At 50.0% G+C, this 15802-nt stretch overlaps 1 protein-coding gene across 1 annotated transcript in view; it reads right to left on the reverse strand.

Annotated features, from left to right (window-relative positions):
• Window positions 1-5263: 5263 nt before the first annotated feature.
• HS6ST2 (heparan sulfate 6-O-sulfotransferase 2) overlaps window positions 5264-15802 on the reverse strand; it is a 133174-nt gene continuing 122635 nt past the window's right edge. Inside the window, exon 2 of the mRNA XM_009465302.2 lies at window positions 5264-8183. Within this exon, the coding sequence (XP_009463577.1) occupies window positions 7481-8183 (703 nt within the window). The 3' untranslated portion in view covers window positions 5264-7480. The remainder of the gene's footprint in view (window positions 8184-15802) is intronic.

The raw sequence follows: 15802 nt of genomic DNA on the forward strand, positions 1-15802 counted from the left end.
GGGAAAACTGGTACACGGTGGCACCATGGCCATCCCCACCCTGACACACAGCCAGCCTGACACACAGCCAGCGTGCCCCAGCCGTGCCGGCGGGTTCCCAGGATCACCGGGGCTCAGCTGGGAAGTGCATCGCAGCACCTTCCCTGCAGGGAGGATTTTGGTTCTTTGTCTATTTACAGCCTCATAAAACCACGAAGCTGCCCGGCGTGAGCCGAGGTCCCTGCCCAGCCCAGGCTGCAAGACGAGGGCCACCGCCAGCTCCAGCCCCCCTGGCTGCAATGCTCCCACGCGCGGCACGCCGCAGAGGGGTTTCGCCCTGCCGCCGTTCGGGATGCGAGTCGGTGGCATGGGCTGCTGCATGGCTGTGCGTTACGGCGATCGCACGGGCCGCTGCCGCCTGCCGGAGCGGAGAAGCTGCAGCAAATCCCTGCTGCCACGCTGAGCATCGGCACAACGTTGCAACAGCAAAAGCCACATTGATTTTGGGTTTGTGCAGCGCTCGGCGAAGGGGATGTCTATTTAGGATGTAGGGGCTCTGCAGGGCTCCAGGCTCTTCCCAGTGTTGCTGATTTATTTTTGAAAGGAATCAAAAGGTGATGTATGAAAGTCAGGTCTGCAAAACAGTACTGCTCCAAGCGTGGGGACAGGTCATCTTCCCAACGGGCGCTTTTTTACATGGGTCCTGCTGCTCAGAGGCGCTGGATACCCCTGCCCAGCTAAGGTTTCTCACCCAGCCACGTAACCACTTTCTGCACCCCTTTACCCTGAAATCCCTGCCGTGGGGCCGTCCTGGGGCCAGCTCACCAGCCACACGCAGAGCACCTCTGCACGCCTCTCACACCTGATGTCCCATGCCCCCTGCCCCGCAGCAGCATCCCCCCAGAGCATCCCCGCTGGGGGCTGCGGCCGGGTGGGCTCTCACCCAGGCAGGAGCCGGCCCCAACCCCCAGGCAGTCGCAGCCTGCAGGATGGGTCCCTGCCCTGTCGCGCGTTAATAGGGGTTGACTTCAAAGTGCTGGAGCAGCTGATGCTGCTGAGGGTGCTGCAGCCATTCAGACAGCTTTATTCATTAGTAATTAGGCAGGCGTTGTCTGGCATCTAGATTAATCCCACTTTTAATTATTTTGAAACTGTGTGAGATTTCCCAGGCATTAAAGATTATGTACACGCTTGCTGATTCCACAGCAATTATTCTAATGTAATGATGTCTATTAATACGCTTCCCAGCTTGCCATGCCCAGAGGGGAAATTCCCAGTTTCCCCCTGTGGAGCACACATCTCCCGTGTGGCGTAACCCCCCTATCCACCTGCTTATATTGCACGAAATAATACTTTCCATGTGCTTCACCTAATATTAATAACATTACAGAGCTGTTGCTATACCAAGCACCAGGCATCGATTGCAAAGGGGGAGGGAGATCTGAGGCTCTGTGTCCCCTTGCAGCCACGAGCAGCAGCTTCTGCTGTGGGGACGGGAGTGAAGATCCCGCTGGAAAAGCCAGAGCATCCTTCCTTCCCCGGGAAACTGCTCCGGGGCTCACACCCCGCTGCAGCCCACCCCAAAAAAAGCAGCTTGTATTTGTAGGGCTTTTTGAAAGGAAAAGGTCACAGCATTTCCATCCCGGGTTGGGCTAAACCATCTGACCTGAAATCAAAGGTTTCATTGAGCTCGTGGATCATTTGAACTTGTTGCAGATTGCCTTTACAATTTAAAGATAGTATTTAAAAGAAGAATGTAATTTCAAAGAGGAAGAATAATAGAAGTGTGAGCTGAGAACCTCAAAACAGAGAGCTGTTCTGAAATCTCACCTTTCATTTGGCTTAAATATCCCTTGAACTCATCCCTTTTCACTATAGCTCTCATCATTCCCAAACTTCGTTTATCAGAAAATTTGCCACTCACTGGCAAAACGAGCGTTGTGCCACTGGCCACCAAACTGATGCCGTGGAGCTGAGACCTCATTAGCAGAACGAGGGCTCTGGTGGATGGTGTGCCAGGAGTCGTTTGCAGCCCTCTGTCCATGAATGCCCATCAGAAAATACACATATCGGCAATAAACCTCTATAGTTTATATAGTTTGTAGTTTATATAGTTTATGTGGAGGTTTATGTCAACATCCTTGCAAGTGAAAATCTTATTTGCAGTCATATGAGGGAAGATACAAATTCAAAAAGCTGAGAATACCAAAAGGCGGCAGTCGTATTATCCTGAAAATGAACACTCAGCCCTCCCTATAAATATTTTGATTGCTTTGCATATATATTGTTTCAGCATTTCATTGCTCCCAAACCAAAAAGCGATATAACCTCACCTGCCTGGCCTAATGCATTCTCGCAGAGCTAAACTGCATGACAAAGCTTCTGGGTACAGACCATGGGTAATTTGGCTGATAGATCCTCTTGAAGCTTAGAGCCAAATTTGATTTCAGGTCTAAACTCGTCACTCCGTCTCTAGAGATAGCAGAGCAGCGATATTAGCATGATGGCAACGCAGTTGACTCTGAACTCAAGAAATGGATTAAATGAAATTACACTCTTTCCTGATGAGGCTGCTGGAACAGGGAGATTGCTTTAGGAAATCCAGAATTGAATTTCATAGGTAAGAGTTCAGATGTTGCGCTATTTGCTCAGGAAGGCTTTGTGCAGGCTGTTCCTCCCCGCCGCGCAGGAGCCACGGCTGGCAGCAGCGTGGGAAGGACAGATGGTGCCGGCTGCCTCCAGAGCCCGGATCCCACCTTTGTTCGGATCACGGCTTGGTTTGCCATTGCTCCGTCCACCTTGGGGGCAGGAGATCCCAAATCCCCTGTCCCAGCACCCCCATTCCCGCACGCGGTGGGAAGGACCCTCCGCTCCCTCTCCTCCCATGCGCTGCCACCCCGGCAGGGTCCACCAATAACCAAACCTTCCCTGCTCCACACAAAAGCTGTAGAGACAGGGATAGTTTTATTAAGTGAAAGATCTAAATCTATCACCTGCTTGGAAAACATCTCTCCTGCAGAAGACATCTCGGTCAAGACGACCTCTCCACCTGGAGCTGCTCTCTGTGCCTCCCTGGGAGCACGTGGGCCGGCCTGGCAGTCCGGGTCTGCAGCTGAAGGCTTGCGTTAGTTCGACAGGTTCCCTCAATTACCTGGTATTTCTGGCTGAAATTTAAGAGGAGACGTATCAGTTTTCCTTCTCCTTTCCTCAGTGATTTCATGAGCTGAAACATCAATTGCACTGGTATCTCTCAGGTCTTGTTCACGGCTCTGATCATTTTGGATAATGTGCGAATTTTAAAAATTATATGAAAAAGCAAGCCCTTTCATTCATTTTTACTCAAAAATGACATAATTGGAAGCAAACACATATTACAGCATACTAAAATACGTCATATATTATATAAAGAGGTTGCAAAGTTCATTGACAAAAAGCTGAGCAGTTCACTTCCAACAACCCTTAGGTATCAGGTCCCCTTCAGGTACGTTCCAGTCCCAAGATACTAGCCCCAAATCTGGCACTTTGCAAGGCCACGCAGGTTTCACTATCAACTTTCCAATCTTTTGGAGGGCGAAATGAACCCATTCGTTCCCTTTAACATTCCATACTCATGCTACACATCTCCATCTCCAAAGCAGCCCCCGGCTCCACACCAACCGCCCTGGGTTGATGCTGGCAGCACCAGTGTTGCCGACATCCCTATCTGGCAGAAACTTAAGCGACATCTCGGTGCTCAGAATGGTTTTCTTAACATGTGTCCAGGCTTTTCAAAACTTACCGGAGCATTTGAGTGCTACTTGATTCACTGCTGTAGCTCCTCAGCTTCTGAAGTGAAGTTTGTCTGTCCAAACACATCCCCCCGTCCTTCCTCTCCTGCAGGAAGAGAGTTTTCTCAGCTGCCAAAGCACTCCTCTCAAAAGGCAACCCCAATTGCTTTTATGCCAGACCTCGCTGCTGGGTGCTTTTTTAGTTGCGGGGAAGCATCTTGCATGACCTCTATCCCATTCAGCTATCCACCAGCTATCCACCAGCTCCACTGGTGGCTTTCTCCGGGCACTAATAGACCCGTATATAAAACCACGTCAGTCAAATGCAGATTCGCTGGCAGATCCCTCCATTCCCGCTCCCCACGACTCGAAAAGCCTCGCAGAGATAAGATGCCCCTGCAGGGACTCGCAAGAGGAAGGGTATCTCTGTCCTCACAGGGGAATTTGGCCAGGTCAAGGCGAGGTCTCCTACGGACACCTTCAGGTCTACCGCCCCGCTGCAAGTCCTGCAAGCCTGCTGATCTGTTAGAGCCACCAAGAAAAAAAAGCCTCCAGCCAAACTGTAAAAAAGCACCTTTTCTAGTCGATCTGGGGCATTATGCTCAATTCATGAGGAAAGGCTGAAAGAGCTGGGGTTGTTCAGCCTGGAGAAGAGAAGGCTGCGGGGAGACCTTATTGCGGCCTTTCAATACTTAAGGGGGGCCTACAAGAAAGACAGGGATAGTCTTTTTAGCAATGCCTGCGGCAACAGGACAAGGGGTAATGGTTTTAAACTGAAGGAGGGTAGATTTAGACTGAACACAAGGAAAAAAAATTTCATAATAAGGGTGGTGAAACACTGGAAGGGGTTGCCCAGAGAGGTGGCAGATGCCCCATCCTTGGAAACATTCAAGGCCAGGCTGGATGGGGCTCTGAGCAACCTGACCTGCTTGTAGATGTCCCTGCCCATTGCAGCAGGGTTGGACTAGATGGCCTTTGAAGGTCCCTTCCATCCCAAAGCATTCTGTGATTCTACGATTCTCACCTGTTTTTGCACCTAATTCTGGTTTAGCTTTGTTGTGTTTTAAAGTGTCCCCGGGAGGATACAGCAGGAGGCACTGGAAGTCAGCAGCTAGGCAGCGTCCTCCAGAGCCAGCTGGCACAAAAATGCTGGGCATCATACAAAGGAAAAAAAAAATCATACGTATATACAAACACACACAGAGGAATAATCCCTTAATAATGCTGCAGACCATTGACAACCATATTTAAAATCACCAGAAACCACAGCTTGTTTTTCTGAGGACTGCTCAGAAAAGCAGTCAAAACCTCTGCAGCAACTCCTGAACCAGAGAAAGTCCAAAGTGGCTTTGCCCTTGAAAGCTGTCGTTTAAATACACTTCAGAAAAACCATGATTTTAAACTCATATACTTGCCTGTCAACTCCTATTTTGTTTGTGTTGAAATTAGTGTTCATTCTGGACTGCGCAATTCCCAACACGTTGTCAGATAAAGAAATAATCACATGAAAATCAGAAGACTGTAGTTAAATTTTATTTATCAGTTCTATTGTTAAATTACACAATTAAAGTCAGTGGATCGGCCTGTAAATCTACACAATAAGACAGCGTCTACAGTGGAAATCAGTAGAATTTGATATGATTATGACAAAACGGTATCCTTATATTCGTACATCCCCTATATACAATGAACAGTATACACAAAGAAAATGCAACTAGTCTCTGTAAACCATGCACACCACAGCATAAAAACAAAATGCATCTTCTGCAACAGGCCCTCCACCTCACCCACAGTTAAGTCCTGTTTACAGCAGTGCCTTTCAGTTTTAAGAGCGAATTATTTTCCCCCATAAAAACCAAAATACAACCGAGACATCATATTGGCAACTGCAGTTCTTATTTAAAAAAAAAAAAAAACAACTTGCTGTACATGAAGTTATTCTCTTTTCCAAGCTGCTAACGCAGGGTATTCGTTTGCCACTGCTTTGCTCTCCGCTTGCCCCCGGCAAGGGTTGCTGCCCCCCGGGTTGCAATACAACGTCAGATGTAAAACAACTTCCACATAACTTAGGCATGGAGCCGTAAGACATTTTTAAAGCCTTCTGCCTCGTTTTATGCCCCCCTGCCCTCCTGGTGTATAGAATATTACAGACGAAAGGCAATAGTGCAAGTGAGCCTCGTAAGCATCGTGTACATCGGGACAGAGCGCGCCCTTTTCGGGTGCCTCCCTCGCCGCGCACCTGCACCGAGATCGCCATTTAGCGCCAAGCTCGGGAGCGTTGCAGGCTACGTACAAAATTTCTGAACTTGCTGAATGTATAGCCCAAGCCTTGCAGAGGTTTTTATTTTTTTGCATAGAGATTTATAGGAGTCCCTCGCACCTCCTGCCCCGTCTCCTCTCCTTGTTGGTGTCGGTGAGGCCGAAGGGCTGCGGGTGAGCCCGGTCTGGCTCCAGCTCCGCACCCTGCGCCCCAGCAAAGCGCGCTCGGGAGCGGGCTGCCGCGTCCCCGCGCACCACGCGACCTTCTCATCCTGTATAACTATGGCTATGGTAAAATTGGTTTCCATCATTTTTAGTCATCGCTCATCTGTCATCGCTAAGAAGGGCTCAAGAGCGTAGCGAAAAAAAAAAGCCCTGTTCTTATCTGGTGTAGCAAAGATTTACTGGAAGTAAATCCTAATTCAAGTGTAAATCTACTTCTTCCATTGAGCAATTCTCTTCATAATATTGCTGGGATTAGAGAGTTTTAGGACTTTTTAAAGACACTACACAAATATCTGCAACACAATTTCATCTAGTTTATATCACCAATTATTAAGGAATGATAAATTCAGCATTATGCATTCTAACGGGTAAGAAAGACTTAAAATTAGACACTGTCACAAGATTATAATTTGGAAAATGCTTTATGAAACATGAAGATGTGCTGTAAATTTTCCAGAATGGTTAAAATCATACTGCCCTGAAAAATTCTGGAAACAGTGTCTTTAACATTGGCATTGAGTTCAGAAAAGTATGTATGTCTTTTTTTTTTTTTTTAATATGAGATAGACCAAGCTTAAAACTCTAAACAGCAGTAGGTAGAAAAAGTTTAAAATTTTAAATATTTATATAACTAGAGAAATTACTTCTATTCTTTTTAAAAGCCAATATTATACATAAAACTAGTCAATATTTTTTCTAGACCTTTATTGTTCCGTTCATCGTCCATTCATTAACTTGGTAAATATCATAAGCAGTCGGTGCCCTTGAAAACACATTATTAAAATAAAATTAAGATAAAATCAAAGGGAAAAGGTTTTGCTCATATACTGTATAGTGAGAGTATGCTAAATGCTCATTATTAGGAAATGAGTTTGCTTCCCAGATAGATTTCAGCCGAGCATCATAAACATTTTCCTGCATCCCATTTTGTACTCATAACTAATTTAAGGATTTTTTTTCTTTTCTTTTAAATAAAGGTCCAAGCAACCATTTCCGATGAGCCTACTTGGCTCCTGTATTTCATAAATAATCCAACAAACCTAAAAAGGACAATTTAATTACACGCTAAGATTAAGTGTTCCACGTACAGTACAACATTTACTGCAAAGGCAACTGCAAAGGCAACATTTTAACCTCTTTTTGCTTCAAACCCTTCAGAAGCGTAATTTGTTTGGACTGCTCCGTCGTCTCCGATTTGCGGGTCGGGGTGGGTTCCGCTTCGCTTTTGGTGTCCGGCCAGTCCCCCGCCACTACCGCCGCCACCGCTCCACGTTCCCTATGTAGTCAGTGCTGGAGCTGTTCTCGCCCTGCTCTCTCAGGTGCGCTTGCTTCGCCCTCAGGATCTTGCGCTGCTCCTGGCGTTTCCGCCGCGCTTCCTGGTGCTCCTTCTGCCGCATGTACTGGTACCGCTGCAAAAACAGGTCTTTTGCATAATCGTACAATTCCATGTCTAAAAAATTGAGGGCCTCGATGCGCTGCTGAGTCTGCTCGTCTATCTCCACGCTGGAGGCCCTTGTGCTATTGTACTGCGTGAACGGCGAGATGAAGTTCATGTTGAAAGTCTTCTCAAAGAGATACTGAGTCTTCCGCTGAAATTCGGTCAGGCCGAAGAAGGCCATCCGCTTCAGGTTCTCCTTGGCACTGTCTAGCAGAACCTTATTTCTCTGCTCCTCGGGCATGACCGACAGGTTGTAGCATCCCACCAGGCTGAGGTCGGACAGCATGCGGACCTGGCGGTTGTTGGCGAGGTTGTAGGGGCAATCCATGAACTCCTGCAGGGAACAGCCCGACCAGTCATCCCCCGTGTAGCAGCTGGGCAGCTCCTCGGTGGTGGGGGACCGCCCGTCGCAGACATGCAGGGACGCCTTCCATGTCGCTCCTCGCTGGACGTGGCGCCATTCGCTCAGGTATCGGGAGACAGGGTCACGCAGGATGGTGATATAGTAGAAATTCCTGCCAAGGGGAGAGGAAAGCAGAGCGTTTAGTCCCGTGTGTCTCCAGCACAGAGCGCATTAACATTCACAATCAATAGAAACTTGGAGATGCACTTAAGAGGCTTTCAGGAGCCCTGCTGCAGAGTGCTCCTCTGCACACTCACCTCTGCAGGGTGAAGGATGGCTGAACAAACTCCCCGGGGGGAGCGGGAAGGGTTGCATCTACCTGCACACATCTGTCTCTGCTTAACAGGTTTTGCCTCTACAGAGGTGGAAGGGAACTCAAGATTTCCCGCTGCGCTGGGCTGCCCATGTGGCAACACGCTCCTGCTGGGTGTCTCAACCAATGCTCTCCCCAGACCTTGGGAGAATAATCAAAATATCTCCTAGGCCGTAAGCCCCAACCCAAGCAGGGCACGGGTAGCTCTGGCTTTTTTATTTTCCTTGTACAACAGAGCTGCACTGACAACTTTATGTAATCTGCAAAAAGCTGCTCGTGCTACATTTCCCGATGAGCAGCCGTGGGTCTGCTGCACGAGCCCCAGAGCAGCGTTGTACCTACGAGGAAGACATTTCCTACGAGACGTTTCCTTTCACAGGCCAGATATATGGGATGTGCCCAGAAGCCCCAAGCCACTTGCACTGAAATGAGGATCTCAGAAAAGCCCATGAAAATCCCGTTTTACCCTTCTGCTTTCACCTGACACAGGACTGCAACAACAAGAGAGGAGAGAGAAGTGAATAACAGGAAATTAAAGGATGCATTACAGCATTTTGTAAGAGAAAACATTTCCAAGGGAGAAGCTGGCTTTGGTTTGGAGCAACAGGACGGTGGCACACGCGGGGAACACGCTGCCGCAGGGAACCCCATCAGGCCGCCAGCTGGAAAAGCTGCAAGCTCAACCCTACGTATAGCATTAAGAGATCACTCTGGGTCGCACATTAATATCCACCATCAAACACCATGTTGTTCGCCGTCGGCAGCCTGAAGCCACACACACCGAGCTCTTCGCACCTCCTTTAATATGACCACGACCTCAGCGATGATGCTGGAGGTACGCTGTCAGGATACCAGCCATCTGCTTAAGTAAATGGAATTAAAGTAGGACGAGGACACTGAGGAGTGTGTGCCGGGGAGCCCCGAGCCCCCAGGGTGTGATCGCCATGTCCTCGGTGCTGCGGAAGGAGGAGAAGGGACATTCATTTGCTTTCCTGAGTGGCATCACAACTGGCCACCGGGCAGCCAATCTTTTGTTCCCTATCGTTTCCTTCAGCAGAAAAGCCACTAGATGTCAATGTTTTACAGAAAATTGTCTCTGGGTGGACTAAAAAGCAAATCGCGAGCACCAAAAGCATCCAACAGCACAGGGGAAAGGAAACCTGGACAGTCGCCATTCCTCTTCCCATTTAGAGCATCCAAGCTCGTAAATAATTAAATAAATAGAAAGTACAATAAACTTGCAAACCCAAGTAAAGCCAAGGAGCCCAGTACAGCATCAGTGGCCGGACACAACGGCACCTCACGCTCGGAGAGCTGGGACACCGCAATCAGCACCATCGCTGTCCCCACGCTCAACCTTGGTGCTGCTCCCCAGCTCCAAGGGCTTTGGCCATAGGTTCACACAGGTGAAGGGAGCCAAAGCCCCCACCACAACCCTGAGGAAGGTACTTTTCTCCAAAAGTACCATTAAATGATTTCACTGTGAAACCTGGAGTTCAGAGGGAGCAAGGACGAAGCTGACTTTCACGTCACGCACCTGGAGCGGCAGCCACCAACCTCACATTGTCCCTTGCAAAGATGGGAAGAGCTTCACCCTGTGTCACCTCAGCAGGTCTCTGCTTGTGCTGGAGAACCCAAGAGGGCAAAGGGCTTTCCATGAGCACCATCTCCCCCGACGAGCAGGAGCTGACCCTGGTCACTCTTGTACACCAGGATGCAGCAACGAAACAGCCTTGTGAGGGTCCCCAACATGGGGAAACGGAGCATCTCCGGGGCAAACCCAAACCCCTTTGTTAACTCCTGCCAGGACGCCTAACCCCTGGATCCAGTTTACTGGGATACTGCACTAAAGTAACGACCTGACCCTCAAGCAATAACAAGTTAGTGCCATACAGCACTAACATCTATGCTAACTATCGCAACTAAGATATAGCAACAAACCTCTGATGATGGAGGAGGCAAAAGCAAAGCTCTGCTTACCCCAGAGCACCTTGTACGACCTGGCCCATCAGCGGTTTGGTGAGGCTGGGAGGGGAGCAGGGTGCAGGCACAGGGGTGCTGCTGGCTAAGGGAGAAGACCAATAAAACCGTATGCTCTAAGGTCATCACAGCAATCAATGGGGAGTTAATGCAAGAAGGGAAACAAATCCTGAGCCAAGATCGATACAGCAAGCGTTTTATCATAGCTCAAACTCTTTCAGACGCTCTGCCTTTGTGCTCTTTGGTCACAGGCAGTGACAAACCACCTCCCTTGGCTGCTGTTGTGAAAACAAAAGAATGAATAAAAACTTGTACGTTGGCAGAAGAAACTGCGTCGTAACAGATCACCATCACCCCAGGTGGCCGGCGGCCTCATCTGGGCAGATATCTCCACCAGCGCCCCTGTCAGGGGAAAATGCCACAGTCGAGGGAGACGGGGGAGAGGAGCCTGAGTAAAGATGCTCGCTGGACTCTGCAGTGAGCGCGGACGCATCTGGGCTCCCTCCAGCACCCTGCGCTCAGGTAGCCAGGCTATCGGCAGGGATGCTTATGGGGTGCCCCAGACGGAGCCCATATTCTGCCTGGCCTGAGCACGGCTCCCTGCAAACAGGCTCGTGGCTGTTATTTATACCGTGTCGTTATTTCCCAGATGAATCCTGCTTTCAAGACATGACTTACAGAGAGATGCTTTGTCAGCTGCTGGGCCAATCTCAGCTGTTTTGTGCATTTCTCCCCTTCTTAAGTTCCCCTGTTAAAATTCTACTGAAAAAGGTGCCATCCCTTTTGGGAACACCAGCTTTTGCATTTGCCCCAAGCCACTCTCATCCAAGTTAGAAATCACGTCAGTTCCAGAAAAGCAACCGCACTGCTCTGCATTCATCTGAACTGAACTTCAAAAAGTCACAAAAGCTTTAATGCATCATCAAGTCAGAGCCGTGCCAGAGATGGACTCGGCCATCAGCGCTTAGAGCATCCTTCTGCTGCAACTGGGAGGAAGACTCAAAGCTCTACAATTATTTTTAGCTCTGTACGTAACAGCTTGTTCTTTCTGTTATCTTAAGAAGGGAGTGTTGAGCCCATTCCTTGAAGCTTGTGCTTCAGAGCCCAAGACAACATGTTTGCAGGTAGAGCTCAAACTTTACTGTGAATCATCACTCCGACTTAAAGAGCTGCACTTATCAGAAACATGGGTTTTCTAATAAAGTTGAGCTGGATGCCTATGAAGCAGAGAACAAAAGGAGCTCACAGGCAACTCAGAAAGTAGGTTGACCCTGGAGCCATCAGGAACACGAGATGGTGTGACAGTCACTTGCTTTTGGTGTCTCCCCACGCACAGCTATTCCCCGAGGAACGTGGTTACTGAACAGTCCCACGACATCGAGTTTGCTCCCCATGCTGCACCACCTGCTCTGCTTATCACATCACTGCAAGGTTGAAGCCAGAGTGTTTTCGGGAGCTGTGAATTATTTGTGCACGATCCATTACCGCAGAGGAGCTGAGGAAAGGCCAGATGATCCCCTCAGATAAATGCCCAGCTAATGGCTCACATCATCCACCGGGGTGCGAAAGCTGGGCTTTCTTGGTGCTTTGATGCTTCTACCCATGGGTGGGACAAGGAAAACAGGAAAATGGCAGAGACAGGCAGGGTGATGTGCTGGAAGCCAGGGATGGAGACAGGAGGAGAGACGTGCTCGGCCTCCCCATGGCCACAGCAACACCAGCCCTCACACTGCATCCTCCCGGCACGCCAGCTGCCACACCGTCCCGGCACCACTGCGGTGCCAGGAAAGCCACATTTCACCCACCAGCCTGAACCGCAGCTCCCTCCGACTGACCCAGCATGGGCACCATCTCTGGGGCGGTGGTGCTGCCACGTGAATGCCCCCCATGGCTGGTCCCAGGACACTTTAATAACCCGCATGGTCATGAAGATGCTCTCTCCTCCTCCTGCACGAGTGCTGCTGCCCCATGTCAGCATCCCAGAGACCCCACGCGGGAGCAATGCATGCCAGGCTGGGGGGACAGTGCAAGCCCCTGCCTGACATTTTTGCTATGAGATGACTTTTGCTAAAATAAGATGGTTTTTGTTGAAAGGGACCAAGAAACATGTGCTGTCAGTGGATGGACCTGCTTTCAGCTGTCCGGTTCCTCAGCCCAGAGCAGCCCCCTCTCTCCTTCCTGCACAGCCCCTGAGGAAACTACGAAGCAAACTGAAACCTCAAAGACCTCCGTGAGTTTTCGGAGGGGTCTACTGAGACTGAGCCATCTGCTCGCTTTGAAAGATAATTCTGTGGTCACATAGTGCATCTGTGCCAGCCCCTTCCCCACCTCCGCCCAGCACAGGGGCTGAATGAGAATCCTTTTTTCCAATCTAATGATTTTTTTCTAAAGCATCCTTGTAGCAAGCTTCTAAAAGCAACATTAAAGAAAAAAAAAATAAATTGAAGTCAAAGTGAGGAGGTGTGAAACCCCGGGGGATGACAGCACTGAGTAAAGCCAGAGATTTCAGAGCCTGGAACAGCTGCCAGGGAAGGGATACACAGCTCCCCATGCCGCGGTGCTCAGGAGGCTCATTGTGTGTGGAGCTGCTACGCTGAAATGAGGTGAGAAAGGGGTGACTTTGTTTAAGCATTGAAATGGGTCAGAACCTCCTGAAGTCAAAGTGCATCTCATCCCAGCCCAACCGCTCCCCAGCTCTGCAAAGCAGGACTGCAAAGTAGCAGCAACCCAGGTGATGCAGAGAGAAAGGGGTTACAGCCAAACCTGCAGATGGAGCGCGTGGGGAAGGCTTGCAGCTCCCTTTGCTCCTCCTTTGCCATGCCACAAGGCCCCCTGCCACAAAAGGCTTGCCAAAACGGACCATCAGCAGCTGAGCATCCATCCTAAGGGGCTGACAGCAGTGAGCTGCGTGCCAGCAGCAAAGGGCTCACCAGGAAACTCTTGTCTAGCAGCTTTAACTCTTGCACTTGCTCCCAGGGCACCTTAACCCCGATGGACAGGCTCTAAACAACTGCAGTGGGGTCCAAATGGGTACCATTTCCATGAAGACCACAACTTGGGCTGGCTTCAGCTCGGCACATCTCAGCACCTTCGGGTCAAAACTCCCGCTGGTACCAAGGCCGAGGAGTATCGATCCCTGCCAGAGGACAGAGGCTGCTGCGCTGTTTAATTGCTCGTTGAGGTAGATGAAGGCTGGAGGTCAGACGCTGGCAGCTGCCATGCCTTCAGCCTGGAAACCTGAGCCTGGCTTGATGGAGCTATGAGGTAAGGAGCTGGAGAGGGGAGCTGAAAGCTAAACATCCCCTCACCATTACATCCATTAGCGTATGGATCAGTAGGTGAGGGACTGAGTGATCTTTTCCCATTTCTGCTAAGAAATGAGGCTGTAGCAAGAAAGGCTTCATAGGCTGCAGAGGGTGAGAAGCCTACAGCCTTTGCACAGGGAGCACCGCAGCCCCAGGAACATCCCGACCTCCCTGTCCGACTGTGCCCGGGGGCAAACTAATGCAGGAAAACACAGCCTTGGCCCACAGCTGAGGAAGCAGAGCTATGATTTCCAGGGAATGTACTGGAGCAGTCCCATTCTCCCAGCAAAACTAAGGTTACCCTTCAAGCTGGCTCAAGCACACCGGCTTGTATCTAGGTCAAGCTCATCCAGATGGCAAGCCTGGCTAGGACGGTTTGGAGATGCAGACGGGCTTGTGCAATGAATGGGTGTCAATTTTACACAAGTGTCTCCATCTTGTTGGGTGAAGGTGGGGGAGGAAGGGAAATTTGGGAAAGTTTCCTGTTCTGTGGGGATTTTTTTCCCCCCAGTTTATGGACTTTATGGTACATTAACAGGGCAGTGTAAAACCAAGTTCTGCTCCAGGTAAGGATGGACATTTTGAAAGGGAAGTTCCCTCTGAAGGGGCAGGGGCAAAGGGACAGACTAGATACATACCATGTCCAGCAGAAAAGCAAATAAAATGAACTAAAACCCTGCAGCAGAGATTCTGCATATGATGCAAAGGATTAAGGACTGAGCTACTGAAAAAAGAAAAATAATCATAGGGTTGGTGCTTTGGCACCAGAAACAATGCACAATCACCAGAACCGGCAGGCAGCACAAGGACGATCAGTGTCCTTCCCACCCTCCCTATAAACCACTCATGCCACTGAATAAAAATCTACAGAGCTCATGTATAAAAGAGCAGTCATATATTCTTTTTTTTTAAGCTTTTTTTTTTTTTTTGAGACGGAAACTACTTCTCTCACACAGCTCATCTGACCGGAGGAAGACGGCCCCGCACATGGGTCGAGATCCCATTCCTTCGCCACCACTGCTCCCAGCGGCGACCTGACACTCCACCGCAGGCAGGCCCCCGCGCTCCTCCCTCGCCCCGCACCGCTCCCGAAACGTCTCCACTCGGGATAACTTGACAGTAAAGTCGCAGACAATGATGGAAGGTCAGGAACGCGAACAGCGCGAGTCTCACATTTCTTGCTCTGCTCTTAGAAATGCTCTCCGTGCGGCTCCGAAGCTGCTGATGGATTTTAACCTTTGGCAGAGGGTCTCCCTGCCAATCAATCATGCCCACCACATCTCTACAAGAAGTCAAACTCAATTATGCCACGCTGGGCGCTGAGAGTGCTTCGCTCCCAGTCGGTGAGGTTAATTCCCACCAAGAGTGGCCCACTGAGAATTTGATTTGCTAATACCGCAAATTGTTCCTCCAAGAGAAATACCCCTGCTGCCTTATTTGTTGGAGTCAGGCATCTGTTTGGAGATTGCTTAGAGAGAGGCAAAACGTTCATTTAATACTGTGACTCATCCTGACTCTTAACAAACTTTGTCACCTAGAGACACAATTAAAAGGACAGGGGTGAGCATCCTGGTGACAGCCTCTCCTGCCTCAACCATGCACGCTTGGAAACCCCCCAAAACGGGAATACCTCTTCCCAGCCGAGAGGTGCTCCCGCAGCACAGCTCGCAGAGATGAGGCCAAAATATTTGGCAAGCTCACTGACGCAGTGCTGGGAATCAAATGTTTGCATCTACTCCAGATTGGTCCCAGATGCTCTGCAGCAGTGATGTGGATGGCAATGGCAGCAGCCAAGAAGCATCATCCGTGGGCTTCCCACAGCGCTCCTCTCTGCTCCCAGCCCTCTCAGCCCCACAGACAAAGGCAACGGGCCCCATCTCGGAGCGGGAAAGGAGCAAGGGGGGCTGTTGTGCTCCCCGGGAGCTTCAGGGACAAGATCTCATGCCCAGTGTCCCATGGAGGGTGCATGGCTGCCTCCATGCCCCAGATCCGCAGTCTGGCTGCCCATGCCAGGTCCTCCCCTGCTGCGGTCACGGTGCTTGCAAGGAGGTGAGCACGGAGCGGCGTTATCGGAGCAGGTCTGCTCCCCTTCTCTTCTCCTCCCCTCTCCCCGAGGGCCTCAGTGCAGCTCCT

This window comes from Nipponia nippon, unplaced genomic scaffold, assembly GCF_047370975.1.
Source record: "Nipponia nippon isolate SJK-2023a ecotype South Korea unplaced genomic scaffold, ASM4737097v1 scaffold_12, whole genome shotgun sequence".
NCBI lineage: Eukaryota > Metazoa > Chordata > Aves > Pelecaniformes > Threskiornithidae > Nipponia > Nipponia nippon.